Genomic DNA, 15,534 nt, shown 5'->3' on the forward strand with positions numbered 1-15,534 from the left:
AAGAGGGATATTAATGAGCTGGAGAAAGTGCAGAGACGTGCAACTAAACTGGTTAAGGGGATGGAAGATTTAAACTATGAGGTGAGACTGTCGAGGTTGAGGTTGTTTTCTCTGGAAAAGAGGCGCTTGCGAGGGGACATGATTACTCTGTACAAGTACATTAGAGGGGATTATAGGCAGTTGGGGGATGTTCTTTTTTCCCATAAAAAAAAATCAACGCACCAGAGGTCACCCCTATAGATTAGAGGAACGGAGCTTCCATTTGAAGCAGCGTAGGTGGTTTTTCACGGTGAGGGCAGTGAGGTTGTGGAATGCCCTTCCTAGTGATGTGGTAATGGCAGATTCTGTTAATGCCTTTAAGAGGGGCCTGGATGAGTTCTTAATCAATCAGAATATCCAAGGCTATTGTGATACTAATATCTACAGTTAGTACTAGTGGTTGTATTTATAGTTTATGTATGTGAGTGTATAGATTGGTAGGTGTGGGTTAGGTGTGCTGGGTTTACTTGGATGGGTTGAACTTGATGGACACTGGTCTTTTTTCAACCCTATGTAACTATGTAACTATGAAGGCGTCTGAGCAAAATCTGCCTTCAGGGCTGAATCGACAGAAGGAGGTAGAAATCCTATTGTTTCTACCTCCATATTCGCCGATTCAGCCCTGAATGTCAGTGGAGGGTTGGAACGATCGTACGAAAGATCGAAAATCGCCACGTGTGTGGCCAGCTTTTGACTACTTGCAAGTCGACTGACTAAATGATAATAATTTATATAGAATGGAACACAATTTATACAATTACAATTGAAATCTAATTTGCATTATAAGAAACAACACAGGATTATTGGTGTATACAACATGCAAATGCATAATAACACCTGAAAAGCATGTATATTTGTAGGGTGCACCTAAGGGGATTATGGTCTATACCTATATGGTCTATACATCTAACTGGATGTTGAGATTGTGATGGCTCAAATGACTTTTTTAACACACTGATTCCTGCAGTAGTTGTTTACTACTTTTCACTTACAAAATTAACTAAACATGTAATCTCCCAGGGGTGCCCACCCTTTTGATTTCAGCTTTATATGATTACGTGTGAAGGGGGAGCTCTACTTTCTTGTAACATTTTAGCGGTTTGGTGTATTAAAATATGAAAATGTAGGGCTCATTTGCTAATGGAAAAGCAGCCTGGAAAGCAAAAAGGCAGCAATCCTTTTAGCGTTCGCAAATAACTGCAGACCTGTGGACTGGCCCTAGAATCGAACGTGGCCATTCTAAACTCTAAAGATGTGGGGGGAGGCACATAGGTGTCCTCCCCTCCAACCCCATTACCTACCAAATCTGTTGCATCATTCTGAGTTCTGACACTGTGCTCTTTACTGAGTGCCATTGTAAAGGGGTGCAGAACTTGCACCAGAATCATAAATGACCCTGTTGTTTTCCCAAGATAATGCAGTGTTCATTATGTTTCTTTTCCAACAATATAAAATGTAACTTACTGAGTGCCCATGATATCCATACTTTTGATCCTTAACTATAAGATCTTTATATTTGTTAATGGCTCACCCCTCTAATCTAAAGTTTTGATCTTTATAAGCTCTGCAGCTATCCCCTTGTTTAAACTCAGAAATAAATCACATCTAACTCTGTTATAGAAAATAATTATATAGAAATTAAAACAAAAATCACCATTTAATGCACACTATATAGCGCCCACCCTTAAAACTTAACATCAATGTCAATGTCAATATAGTAGCTAAACAGTACATGGACCCTTATGTGCAAGCAAATACAAGTCACCATGAGATAACTTTACTCTTACCTGACTGCTCTGCTCAGTCAATGTCAGGCCCTGGGTTTCCAGTTCAGCATGTAGAGTGCCTGTCTCTTGCTCTAGGTGCTGACAATGTTCTTGAAGCCTTGATCGTTCCTCTTGATTCTCTTGTAGAGACTGCTCAAGATTAAGTACCTAAAAACAGTTGGAGAACAGGATAAAACTTTGCAGGAGTAAAATTAAGTTGGTTGTTACATAATTTATGATGCATCCCCAAAACCCCAACCCACTTACATGCATAGAGGTATGGTTGATGAAACAAAAAATGCCCTTATCCTAATGCAAGCTTTGGACCAAAAGAACCAGCTAGAAAATATTTTTACTTTTTTGGTGAAGTATAAATTTATCATGGGGAACCAGGATTAAGGCAGTATTTATGCCATTTGGAAGTGTCTAATTGCCTCAAAACAGTTGTCATTAAGAAGATTCCTGTGGCTGGAGATTTTTCACTCATTCTCTGCATGATATGGGCTTATGCCACCACATCTTCACAAAGCTGTTTTCTTTTAATGGGGACAAGAAGCTATTCCACACAGCAAGAAGGCTAACTTCTGATTCTCCAGTCTTGCAGAGGTGGGTTATCTGAGTTAGTGTGTTAGAAGATGTGCTTTTCTGCAGTCTGCCAAAGAAGAGTTTCTTTTCCAGTCAGCAAGAAGAGAGGCTTCTCTCTAAGATGGTCAGAGATGTGAACCCTCTCCGATTTAGCTAAGAGAGAGATTTATCTTCTAGTTTATGCAAAGGAAACTCCCTACTAGCCTATGATAGCTGGAGTTTAGCCTGTGAAAGCAGACGCATCCCTTTAAATTTGATGGAAAGGTTGTGGTTTCCGTTTAGAGTGACAACAATTTATAAAACGCTCACCTGTTCTCTGGCTTTTTGCAGACTCTCTAATGCAGAGCTGTTCTCTCTTTGCAAATCGTTGATTATTTGCTCCTGATCCATGACCTGCTCCTGCAATTCCAACACCCCCTTCTGAGAGTTACTGTATTTCCCTCTGAGGGACACTGCTTCTGCTTTTGCTTCTTGCAACTGTTTCTGCAAACCACCCACCTACAATAAAAATAATTCTCAAAAAAGAATACTCGCAGGAATAATCAGTGTTACTGTGCAAAATTAGAGCAACTTTAGAAAAAAAAAACGTAAATGAAGCCATTAATTTCAATACAATGGGGTTCATTTATAAACACTGGGCATTTACCAATGGTAACCAATAGGATAATTGATTTTAATGGTCAAAAAGCTAATCATTGATTGGTAGCAAAATTTTTTCAGTGTTTATAAATGAGGCCCAATGTGTTTATCATTGTAAATAATACTGCCAAACTCTGTACCAAAGTTTAATTGGCAAGTGTCAGCAGCACTGGTGTATTTTTACAGGATGAAACTAAATATATGCTATTTAACTTGATGTTGAATCATTTACTGCAGAGTAAGTTTTTTTCTTTTAGATATTGCAGAAAACTGAAGAAACATATTCTCAACAGTCTGGACCCACTCCTCACTAGGTGTTTTATTACATGTTATACATGTCTACTTCTGTAGTATAGGAACTAAAGAATATGGTCAAATAGGATGTCTTTTTTTTACTTCATTTAGTAAAGCATATCTACACACATTAAACATACACACATCCCAAAGCGTTACATTGCACAAATGCAGTTATTTACAGTCTCACAGTAAAAGAAGAGTCCTGAAGCTCTGCTTGCAGTTGGTGTATTACTGCCTGATTCTGCAGCACACGATCCTCAGCTTTAGAAAGTCTTAGCTCCAAGTCCCTTCTGTGTTCCAAATCCCATGTTGACTGTGGCTTCTCTGCCCTCTGCACTAATACAGAATCTGTTTTCAGTTTTTCCAGCTGCAACAAGAATAGATGAACTTCAACTATAACAGAAAAAACTGAACAGAAAGCCATAACCTTATCCCATTATAACATGGTCTGATATTAGTTTATTCTGATATACACAGTATTTACCTCCACTTCCTGCTCACGCTGATGGACTTTTAAGGCAAAGTTTTCTCCTTCAAGGTAGGAGAGGCGCAGATTACATTCGGAGAGCTAAAGAAAATATGTTTTTAAAAAGTTTGGCAACAGGGCAATCTTCAGTGGTCAAGTAACATAACAATTAGTAAAGCAGAAAAACTGTGGCAGTCATATTATATATATATATAATAAATACAAACACACACAAGAACATAAACAGGTATAGCAGGAACCTAGCATTTGATAATTATCCTACAGCAGAACCAAAACTGAAACCAATACATGCTACTGATAAAATCCCAGCAGAACTTTTTTTGTGCTAATAATATATTTTTAACTAGTAATAACCAAAGAAAATGCCATACAGTACTCTGTACAAAATAAACGCTCTCTATAAGTCACACAATAGCTAGCAGCAGATATCTTGCCTGTCTATGGGCCTCATCTCTCTGGCTTCCAGCTGACTGCAGGTCCATGTGAAGCAGCTGTATGCGGCTGTGTCGCTGCTCTAACTCTTCCTGCCTCTCCCTCAGCTCCCTCTGCAACCTGTACATCTGCTGCTCCTGAGCATCCAACTTAAAAGACAAAAAGAATAGGAGTGAACTCTCTGCAGGGCAAATGGAGCAACATTCAGAGCAATACAGGAGCATGTCACTTTACCTCAGAAGAAAGTACATCTCTTGTGTTCTGCAGTGTATGAAGTTCATTCTGAGCAATTTTCAATTCTGCTTCTCTATGGTGCAACTTTTAAAGGGGAGAATGAAAACATACAAAGAGATGTAATTAACTGGGGACTGGCAGAGGGTTGGACTTATAATGACTGTATAAAAGTAAATACCTTAAACCAAAAACAACACCAGTAAATTCAGCATTTAACAGCGAACAGTTGCATTAAGAATGTGCTACACTAACAGCCCCCACTAAACACATCAGACATCAGAGCAGAAATCATTCTGAACTAGAAAAAGTGAATTGCGCTGTTTTCAATACAAGCTTCTCTCTGCCATATTTCTCATAATATGCTCAAGAATGGGCTTAGAGCTACATACCTCTGTTTTTAAAAACATGTTTGTTTTGGACAGCGATGAGCTTGAATCCAACAGTGGAGGGTCTGCTGAAGGCTTGGCTACCTGGGGGTAGAAAAATGAATGAAAAATAAGTCACACGCAAAAACGTTGCATTTGTGAAACACAACACGCACACAGCACAATGGACATAAAGGGAGCATGCAGCAAGATTCACTAAGAGCTCTCAAATAGAAAGGTCTAACTGTATTCTCTCAGGAGTACAACTTCAAATGCCTATTGGTACAGGTATAGGATCAGTAATATGGAAACATGTTATTGAGAAAGCTCCAAATTAGGGAAATGCCATCACCCATAAACTCCATTTTAATCAAATAAATCAATTTTTTAAAAACAATTTCCTTTTTCTGTAATAATAAAATAGTACTATGTATTGGATTCCAAATAAGATCCAATTAAAGGGATACTTATGATTTTTATGGTATACTTTTTATTTCAAAATTACACTGTGTACATAGCAAATAATTCACTCTGCCATTTAAAAATGTATTCTTCAACCAACAAATGTATTTGTTTTAGCTGTAATATTGGTGTGTAGGCACCATCTCAGTGCATTGTGCCTGAGTCTGAAGGTGCCAGCGCTACACATTAGAATTGCTTTTAGGTAACCTATTGTTTCTCCTAGTCCCATGTAACTGGAGGAGTCGAAAGCCAGACTTGGATTTCTTACTATTGAGTATCTGATATCTTTTGGGAGCAGCTATCTTGCTACCTTCCTATTGTTCTGCTGGGAGGGGGGTGTGATCACTCCAACTCGCAGCACAGTAGTTAAGTGTGACTGAAGTTTATCAGAGCACAGGTCACATGGCTGTGGCACCCTGGAAAATGAAGAATATGGCTAGCCCCATGTAAATTTCTAAATTAAATATAAAAAAAATCTGTTTGGGTTTTTAAAAAACAGATTTCAATGCAGGATTCTGCTGGAGAAGCTCTATTAACTGATTTGTTTTGAAAAAAACATGTTTTCCCATGAAAGTATTCCTTTAATCCTTATTGGAGACAAAAACAATGCTAGTGGGTTTATTTATAGATTTCGTGTTTTCTTTTAAACCACAAAAAAAACTTATTTCCACAAATGGCGGTCATTTATGAAAAGATCCTAATGGCAAAAAAGATGTGGAAAAACCACAAAAACCATGACTTTTTTTATTTAGTCACACAAAGCCAGCATCAAAAAGCCCAAAAACCTCTAAAACCATAAATCAAAGAAAGATCTTCCAATTGTAAAAGGGACACCTGCCATAGACTTCTACATGATCTCGACAGGTTTCAGATGGCGTAGATTTGCATTTGTTGCATAAATTGAGACAAGATTGCATTTTTTTCTGCAACAAAATCAAGTTTTGGTGTGAAAAAACCCAAGCCGAAAAAAATCAAGCCAGTAAATGCCCCCCTTAATGTTTGAATAAATTAATAGTAGGCAAAGTATTAAAACCCAAAATACTAAAAGATACCCAATACGGAAACCCCAGGTCTCAAGAATTCTGGATAACAGGTCCCTTACCTGTACTAAATGTTAAACCTGAATCATGTATGTTTATAAAGCCCTGCTTCATTTTAGACATCTTCAAATATATAGGCACACACTTCATGTTAAAAACACACATATTTACACAGTGGGGAATGGGGGACTTACTGCTTGGCTCAGGGCCTTGACTTGATTCTCCAGATAGTGCTTTTCCTGCAAATGGATTACTGCCTTTGAGTCCTTCAGGGAAATCTCCTGGTGCAGTTCAGTGATGGTCTCCTGTAGCTCCTGCAGTTTGGTATCCTTTTCAAGAACCTGAAAACAGAAGAGTAGGATTAAAGAATGAAGAAGAGACAAAAAAAAAATACACCTTTCAAAAAGGAAAAAAAAAAAACGAGGCTGGGAAGAGAATACTGAATTCCTTAAAAATAGCAAAGAAAAATGGCAAAGAAAGAAAAAACAATAGAACTGTTTTACATTTCTTGCATACACAACACTGCACTGCACAACTGCACAAAACACACTACCTTCCACTCATTAAGTTGCAAACCTACCCCATTCTGCACAATAAGAACTGCTAAGGAAATATATATTCCATCTCTTTATGCTCTCCCTGTAATACTTTGCCTGTGCATTGCCTTTTATATATCCTTGCCAGGGTTGCTTCCACCTGTAACAGAGCCAAGTTCTGGCAGCATCTAATGAGATAGAGGAAACTATGAGTGATCTGCACTAGAAGCCATAGGCAACAGTTTGCCATAAGTCTAGGGCTCGCTAATGTACTCTGAGTCCATTACTCAGTCATCTATCAGGTGGCCGCAGTTCGTAATGATAGATTCCAGTGCTCTGAGATCTGTAAGGTGCTGCCAGGCAGACACATTACAAGCCTTTAGCTGGACAGCAAAGAATGAAAATATTAGTGCCTGTCTGTAAATCTTCTTTCTTACAAGCAGTTCCCAATGAAAGCTGCACATTAACTGCAGATGAGCAGAGCAGGCCTCTTCCTTTGCTATAGGGATTTCTTCTTGCCTTCCTGAAACGTACAGCAAAAGTGGGCCCAACTGTAACTTACAAGCAAAAGCACATATATTTCCCAATCGCAAATTGTCAGCTAGGCTTGCACAAACCCGGATTTTATTTCCTCACTTAACAGCAATCCCCCACAATAATTAGAGGCAGCAATTAAACTATATTGTATACACAAAAAGGCACATTAGCTTTGACTAAGCTCAGCCCCCACATGCCTCACAATACCACTGAGTGCACTTCACATCCTACCTCCATCCGACTCAGTTCTTGGTTGTGGATGGCATCTCTCAGCTGGCTATGTAGATGCTGCACAAGCTGTTCTTTATTCAGCACCAGTTCACGCAACTCCTCCAGCTCCTGCACAATCCCCCTAAAGAGACAGAAGAGTAAGAGCTTTGTGCATATTATTGTATTTTGCTTTTATACCAACAAGTACATTTTAATAAAGTTTTACTATATCACCCATTCTGTTCTTACTCCCTCAGTAGATTACATGCTGCACACAGTATGCCAACATCCAGTAGCTGTAAACTAAGCCATGATTATGAAATACAGATTTTATCATACCCACATCTCCATAGCTTGCCACAATATTGCACATCTTTCATATAGACTTATGCTTTGTGATGCAGACATTACTTTCTTCACCTGTACTACAGAAATACAGCTGTATTGCCAAATATATGTAAACTTGTTCACCGAGGTATAGCAGCCAACATCCTGCTATTCCAATTCCGAGTCCTGGAATCTCACTGCACACAGCTCTGGTTCAGATCAGACTCTTAATGCTCCTAAGGCTCTGGTCAGTGCCATTCTCAGCATCCAATAGAGAAAAATGGGATTAATAAAGACAAGAAAAGAAAGGCAAAAGATTCAAAAAAAGGATTCAGGTAAGAGAGAGTGATTGTAAAAGTTAAAAAGGGAAAGGGTTTGATATTTATTAACAAAAATCAGGTTTGGAAGAGTCGGTGCAGAGCTTGCAGTAAGAAGACTCAAACCCTTCCCCGCAAATCACCGGAAAAAAAACATCCAGACATCAGCACTCATAAATTATAGAGCTCATCTGCATATTCAAGGCAGGAGACATTATGCAAATGCAAGCTGATTTGCACATTGTATTCTTTTTGTGTCTCCACAGCTTTAAGCCTTTCAAGACAGGAGGAAAGTGCAGGAAATAAAGCTTAATGCCGCGATGGTGGCACCTCTCGTCCTTCTGTCCCCTGCTCCTAGAGAGAGAAGCACTCTCTAAACAAACAGTTGTTCTCAAGAGAAGCTACCAAACAATGCCTTTATTTGCATGCCTAATTGTACTGCTAATTAACTGGTTCAGTGCTGGAGGGCTTGATCACTGTGCTATATGTTTGGAAGGCCTTTTCAGTAGGGAGAGCTAGGCATTATGTGACCAGTGCAGCAGAAAGGGGGCATGAAGGAAACATACCTTCAATCAAGTGAACATGTCAGTCATGCACACACATGCCAGCTTGTGAAAGCTCAAGATCTGTGCGTGTGCATGCTGAGAGGGGTGCGAGAGTGCACAATACTTCATAATTATTTCATCGCAAGAGACGCTCTCTGTCATTTGAGATTATTTTACTTAATTGCAGGGTATAAATGGGGGTAGGATAAAGAGGGGAGGCTTGGTATAAGTTCAGGATGGCTTCCATTTGTCTCAGGGGGAGGGGAAAGGGAGTGCCCAGCTTATTTAGAATAAAATATAATGGCACTGTACAGTCATGCAGAGGCAGTTTCACCACAATTCCTATCAGCTGTTCTCCAATAAGCAGCCAAGGCTCTCTTGCTATAAGATTTTTTTCTGTTTCTGCAGGCTTCTCTCTGCCCCCTCCCCCGCACCCAGCAGACCCATGCCAGCTTGCTGCCGCTCATACCCTCTGGGAAAAGTTAACTGTAATTTTTTCAGCTTTTAAATCAATTAGCCCATCTGTTAATTAACATCAAGCCGACAGGAGGAGGAGGAGAAAGTGCTGCATGGGCGGATGGCAGACGAGCTGGCACAATGCCATCCATTCAGTGGCAACGCCACAGTTTCGTGTGATATCGGCAGCGGGTATATGTCACGGCGGCCAATGGTGTTGGTCTGGAGATCCCTTACAGCCCTAGAACAGACAAAGAACGGGCACTGACTGCCACAGCGATCGTTTTCGCCCAGGAGAGCAAGGTACTGTGCATGAGGGATATGTGGATAGGAAGCACCATGGTTTGGGGGGCAACTAATATGGCTCACCCTCCCCCCAATTGCTCCTTCTGCTGCAGTGAACAGGAAACAACGTATCCTTCCACGCCAAAGAAAGCATAGTTGAGGAGATGTGCGTGCCCGCCGGAGTTTGGAATCAGCGGTACCGCAAACAGAAAATTGAGACAAAAACGCAAAATTACAGCTGTGAATAAAAATCGGTGCCAAGGACACTGGCATCTTTTACGGCATCAGATACTCCTCCAGGGACTCCTTTTCCTGCAGCTCTGTTAGCTCGTTTGGCATTCAAGTTTTACAATTAACACAGAAGGAACTGCCTTGTCAACAACAAACAAAAGGGAGTCTGGCCCATTGAGAGGCAGGAATGGCAAAGGCATAGTATGGCTTCTGCCAAGCACTTAAGCAGAAGGGAGTGCCAGCATTAGGCTCTGAGTGTGAAAGGATGAGAACAGCAGGCAGCAGATAAAGAGAAAGTGTACACTTTATATATATTTGCTTTCTCTGTTCAGCCACAGGATCTTCCTTTTGCCCCACAGCATTACACTACAGCTTACAGCAGCAGGAAGACTTCCAGGACTATAGGCACATAGTATACATAAATATATATATATATACATATATATATATTTATTTATTTATATATACATACACACACAGTATTTTATATTATACTTATAAATATATATATATATATATATATATATATATATATATATATATATATATGTATGTATATATATATATATATATATATATATATATATATATATACTGCATATATTTATATACCAACATACATACAAACACTTTCAGAGCAGGTACATTGCAACAGAGAGACAGCTCCCCCAGAAACAGCAGGATCAGTAGTCTGAGAGAGATTTATCTGCATTTGCTGCTATCACCAGGGAGATGAATGGGGCCGAACCAAAGCCTTTCTCCTAGATCTGCCTATGTTGGAGTACAAGAGCATCACACAGAGGAGCACAAACTTGAAGGCCAGCAGATAAGGACTGTGGCACTTTACAAAGAGAACTGGCATTGGATGGTATGCACTGAGGGTATACTCAATGTGTTTGGTTGGTAGTATGCTCTACAGTGCAACGGATAAGTACTCACATGGTTGATGCTGTGTTGGATCCTGGTAGGTCTTTGGGCACTGGGTGTAGGGCCAGGAGCTGGCGCTGGAAATAAAAAGGGATACCGTCAGATAAGATTCACGTTTACATGGCATGGATTTTACAAAACTACGCAGAGGGGTTGTGCTGCTGCCCGTTGTGTGGGGCAGTGACAACCTGGCTTGGAATATAAAACGCGCTCAGGATTTACAGCTGCGTTGATGCCCTCTGATTATACATATGCCAGGCGCTTCAATTTTTTTTTTTTTTTTTTTTTTTTTAATAAATCCACACTGGGTTTTAATGAGGAATAATTGTTTGGCTAACGAGCTTTGGCACACTATGAAATAATGAAGTGCCCCATCCCCACACTGTCTGGATTACAAAGACAAGCACTGAGGATTCTGCATGTGGATGAGGGAGTGCAGCCCCCTCAGCTGGAGAAACACAAGGATGGGCGAGGGGTCCACAATCTTACTCCTGTGCCAAGGGGTGTACAGAGCCCCCTCTAACAGGAGAGAGGCGTTATTAAACTTACACAGGCTGATGTCGGCAGCTAATGTCTCCAGTGGTTAATCATCCTACAGTGCTATGGCTTTGTGCATATCTCATTTGCATCTCATTAGAGCTGCTTGTGCTGAAGCTCATTCTAAGAGGAGAAAGTTAGGGGAAATGCCGATATTGGATGATCAGAGGGCAGCTCCCACTCTCACAATGGATGGCTTGGAGTTTGATCTAGCTAATTCCCCAAGGATGAGTGAGGATCATGCCCTTAAATTCCTAAGCAGGAGCTGGATTATTCTTTCTTGACACAGAGATTTAGAAGCCGAAATCCTGCCTTGAGCCAATCAAAATGAGTTGGTTGCTCATTTGGGCACTGGATATTTCCACTCTCCTTAGGGATTGGTAATTCTTGCAAGGGATAATGTGGCAGGTGAGAACATTTGTTAGTCCCAGGGTCATATTCAAAGGGCGCCCACTCTATATTTTTTCCCTTTGGAAAGGCCAGACATGAGTCTTTTAAGGCAAATGAACTAAAGCAAGATATATGCCATATTCAAAAGTCAGCTTTTGCCACAATTAGAGCCTTAAGCATTAATTGTGATTGTGTAATCTGTAATGCGATATCAATTTAGCATTCAACATTAGACAATACCAAATGCAAGTGACTAATTTAGTTTTTCTATGTAAGTCACTGGGAAGTATTTCTCCTTTTTTCTTGCACTATTATAAGCCAATTTGCACTTATTCGAGGTTTGCATGAATAAACCATTGCCCTCTGCACAAGCATCCTCCCTAGGCATGGTTAGACTTGTTTTTGGTGCTAATGTAAAAAAGAAATGTTTTTAAAAAAAAAATCCAAGCAATGAATAATAGTAAAAGTATTCCTTCAGTTTCCATTTTAAGAAGTTAGTCTTCCATAAACCATGCCTCGCTGACAATCATTGCTTTTTAAGTGTTTTCCCATCCGGATACCACATTTTCACCCAAAGTCATGAAGAATTATACTCCGTTCAGCTTCCCTATGAGGCTACTTTGTCTTTCATGTAAGAATATGCAGCTCTATTCAACAAATATTATAGTTATATGTTCATGTTTTCGGGAATTTATGCGCAGTGGGAAGTGGGATTATATGAGCAATTAATATTTCCCCTCTCACCCCCACTCATCTATTTCTCATTGCCTGACACGCTGATATTATGACACATGCAGATGTCGCTGTTGTTCTGCAGAACGCTTTAATGATATGCAAAAACATAACGATTCCATTTGAATGTTGTACAACTACGGAATTCTCAAGAGTGGCCAGGAACAGGAGGGAAGCTTACAGAGGGCAATGAAACATCATGGAGATGGTACTTCTTTTAATTATCCATAGATTATAACACCAACGGCTTTTGATTAGAATATGATTGCATGATTTTTAGAAGCATAACACGAACATGGGGGGAAAATAAAAGGACTAAAGAGCAGTTATGAACATAAAGAATGGTACTGCGTGGTTACAACACACACACACACTATATATATATATATATATATATATATATATACACACACATATTTATATTGGTCCTTTAAAATGAAACCAAATTGGCAACCTCCATTGTCTAGTAATTAGTAGCAAGACATTTGCACAGTAATGCAGAAGGCAGAATGCATTATTACAACTGCTTCATGATCTGACAGTCATGATGGCCTATTTTTGAAATATATGTCTTGGGCTACCTCCTATTACAGATGAAGGAACTCGTGGTTTATATGGTACACAGAAGCTAATAAAATGTTGACTCCTAGCTCACTGATTCCCTATCAGCTAAAATGGCAAATGATCTAAGACAATGAATGGGATTTTGCCAACATGGAAATAAAAAATAAAATGCCTTTTGTAGATAATAGAGTAAATGCTCTATCTATATTTATACAGAACCACGTGGGGACACCTAAAATAAAACAAATAAAACATCTCACCCCTCCCCAGAAAAAATAAATAATAAAACAACAAAAAGTGGCAAGAATGGTACATCTAACACAAAGCCACAGCACTATGCCTCCATACACTAAGCTGATACTGAAAAACTTCTTTATTACAATCCAAACCCATACAACTAAAGACACCTGCCAGGCTCTGCACATATAATGTAGGAGGGAGCTGCTACACCACTTGCTTTGTATAAAGCATAGACAATAACAGGAAATGCTCATTACTGACAATTACTAAAAGTGCATGCTGCTAATCTCTTGTATTCTACATTTATTACTTTAATGATAACCCACACAGGTGTATATTCAGGAAGACATACTGCTGAAAACCATATACAGCTATTTTGGTTTTAAAAATGCATAGCTGGTCAGTAAACTGCATTCAGCACTGATTACTTTGCTTTGTGTCATTTTGTCATTTAACTGCCTCTACACACAACCTAGTTTTGTAAACCTATGCACATTAGGCATTAAACTGTTCAATAGACCCTTGGCATTCATATTTAGTTTGCAGTAGAAAGACATTTCTGGATTTGGGAGACATACTTTTTCAAAATATATGTGATCTGGGGTCAGCATATTTTTTTTTGCAGCTTCTACCACACATAACAAGTAAATATGTGAAGTGTATAAGGCATGCAGTTATGCATTATGTGTATTTAGTGCCCACTATATACTTGGGTAAACCTTTGTACACTGGGCATCAAACTGTTCACTAAGCCATTGCCATTCATATATAGGATGTTTTATTCAATAATAACTAATAACACGTGCGTGATAAAATACTGTAAATGGGACATACTGAGGTAATTTTCATAAAACTTATAAAAACCACTGGCTTCAGGAAAGTTTATTTTTTGGTACTTTAGTACAAATACCTATTTTAGAAATACATATTTATCAATTTTGGATTCAAGAGAATGTGTATTTCACAATAATATATGGTTTTCTGGGGTGAACTTAGCTTTTGTGGTTTTGCCAGACATAAAATTTAGTAAATGATTTGGTGTTGCAGTAGCTGGAATTAAAACAATGATAGCTTACACATGATATTTTAATTTTGGGGCCCCTACATGCCACATACCAAGGTAAACCTATTAATGCATTAGGCATCAAATTGTTCATTAGATCCATTGCATTCATATTCAGGAGGTTTTATCTTGGTGGTTATTGACATCTTGGAAATAAGATTAAAAGTAAAAAGTAAATGTTTTGAAAGGTGATTTTCAGAAATTGCATAAACATCAATAACATTAGGAAAGTTTTGCAACACATTTGCCCACATTTGTTTCAGGAAAATGTGTACTTCCAGAAACATAAGGCTTTTTTAGGGTGGATTGATTTTGCAGTAGTTTAAATGACAGCCATGATAGTTCATATGTAGTATTTTCCTTCAGGGCCCCCTAACACCACATACTATGCACATTGGGCACCAAACTGTTCAGTGGAGCCCTCACATTTATATTTAGGATGTTTCATATGGGTATTTATTGACATGTGGAAGATAATATCCTGTCAATTTCAGGCTTTAAGATGATTTGGACATTGATGCACATAGGGCATCAAACTATTCAGTCAGTATGCAGAAGCCAAGAGGCTGCATTCACAATGTCCTACACAGTGTGCAAAGTGCAACAAAAAGCTGGAAACTGGCCATTTTTTGCACTTTGCCCACTGCTTGGGGAGTTGTGCAAATACCTGTAGAGATATGTGACTAGATTTTAAATCGAGTGCTGTCTGTGTTTGGAAGAGCTCCATTCAAATGTGCAGGGGGGAGGCACATAGGTGTTTCCCCCTCCCCGTCCCATTCCTTGCATGTTATTCAAAAGGGCAAGGAACAAAGTGACACTGCTCCGGATTTTGATCCCCTTGCTCCCCTTAATGCTCTTGCAGCCCCTACCATTGCAAATTACCCCTCTTATATATTTTGTGGGACTGAACAAAAATTCCAGTCCAGGCTGTCTTGAAAAGATATTATGTAGCTTTCCTAGGAAAACTAAAAGTAATTCCCATGGAAAAGGTAAAAAGCACACAATATTTTAAGACTGTCTGGCAGTAAAATCAAATGAAGCGCAAAATGCGTTCAGCAGTAAAAGGGTTAACTAAAAGATTTTACTAAAATGAGTGGCGGGTTTGGGTCTTGTGCTGCCCCACCCTAAGCCTGGCAGAGTTGGGTGGCACAGGTACCACAGTTAAATACAATAATACCAAAACTTGCTCTAAGCCAGCACATTAAGCCTAATTTACAATTTAAAACAGCCAGTCTCAATTTGCATTCACTCACCCCTTCACAGAGTTGGTCCAGGTGCCTTGCCCTGGACC

General features: G+C 39.3%; 1 protein-coding gene across 6 annotated transcripts in view; it reads right to left on the reverse strand.

The window, feature by feature from the left end:
- Positions 1 to 15,534, reverse strand: part of pmfbp1 (polyamine modulated factor 1 binding protein 1) — an 82,105-nt gene that overhangs the window by 24,330 nt on the left and 42,241 nt on the right. For 4 of the 6 annotated variants that reach the window (XM_004913625.4, XM_004913624.4, XM_004913626.4 and 1 more), the window contains 10 exons: positions 10,730 to 10,794; positions 7,651 to 7,771; positions 6,541 to 6,687; positions 4,869 to 4,949; positions 4,480 to 4,563; positions 4,248 to 4,394; positions 3,811 to 3,894; positions 3,514 to 3,693; positions 2,700 to 2,888; positions 1,827 to 1,973 (listed from right to left, as the gene is read on the reverse strand). In XM_004913625.4, the coding sequence (XP_004913682.1) occupies positions 1,827 to 1,973; positions 2,700 to 2,888; positions 3,514 to 3,693; positions 3,811 to 3,894; positions 4,248 to 4,394; positions 4,480 to 4,563; positions 4,869 to 4,949; positions 6,541 to 6,687; positions 7,651 to 7,771; positions 10,730 to 10,794 (1,245 nt within the window). Of the gene's footprint in view, positions 1 to 1,826; positions 1,974 to 2,699; positions 2,889 to 3,513; positions 3,694 to 3,810; positions 3,895 to 4,247; positions 4,395 to 4,479; positions 4,564 to 4,868; positions 4,950 to 6,540; positions 6,688 to 7,650; positions 7,772 to 8,049; positions 9,139 to 10,729; positions 10,795 to 15,534 lie in introns of those variants that run through there. The other 2 variants (XM_004913627.4, XM_004913628.4) reach the window with 2 other exon arrangements.

Source organism: Xenopus tropicalis, chromosome 4 (assembly GCF_000004195.4).
Source record: "Xenopus tropicalis strain Nigerian chromosome 4, UCB_Xtro_10.0, whole genome shotgun sequence".
NCBI lineage: Eukaryota > Metazoa > Chordata > Amphibia > Anura > Pipidae > Xenopus > Xenopus tropicalis.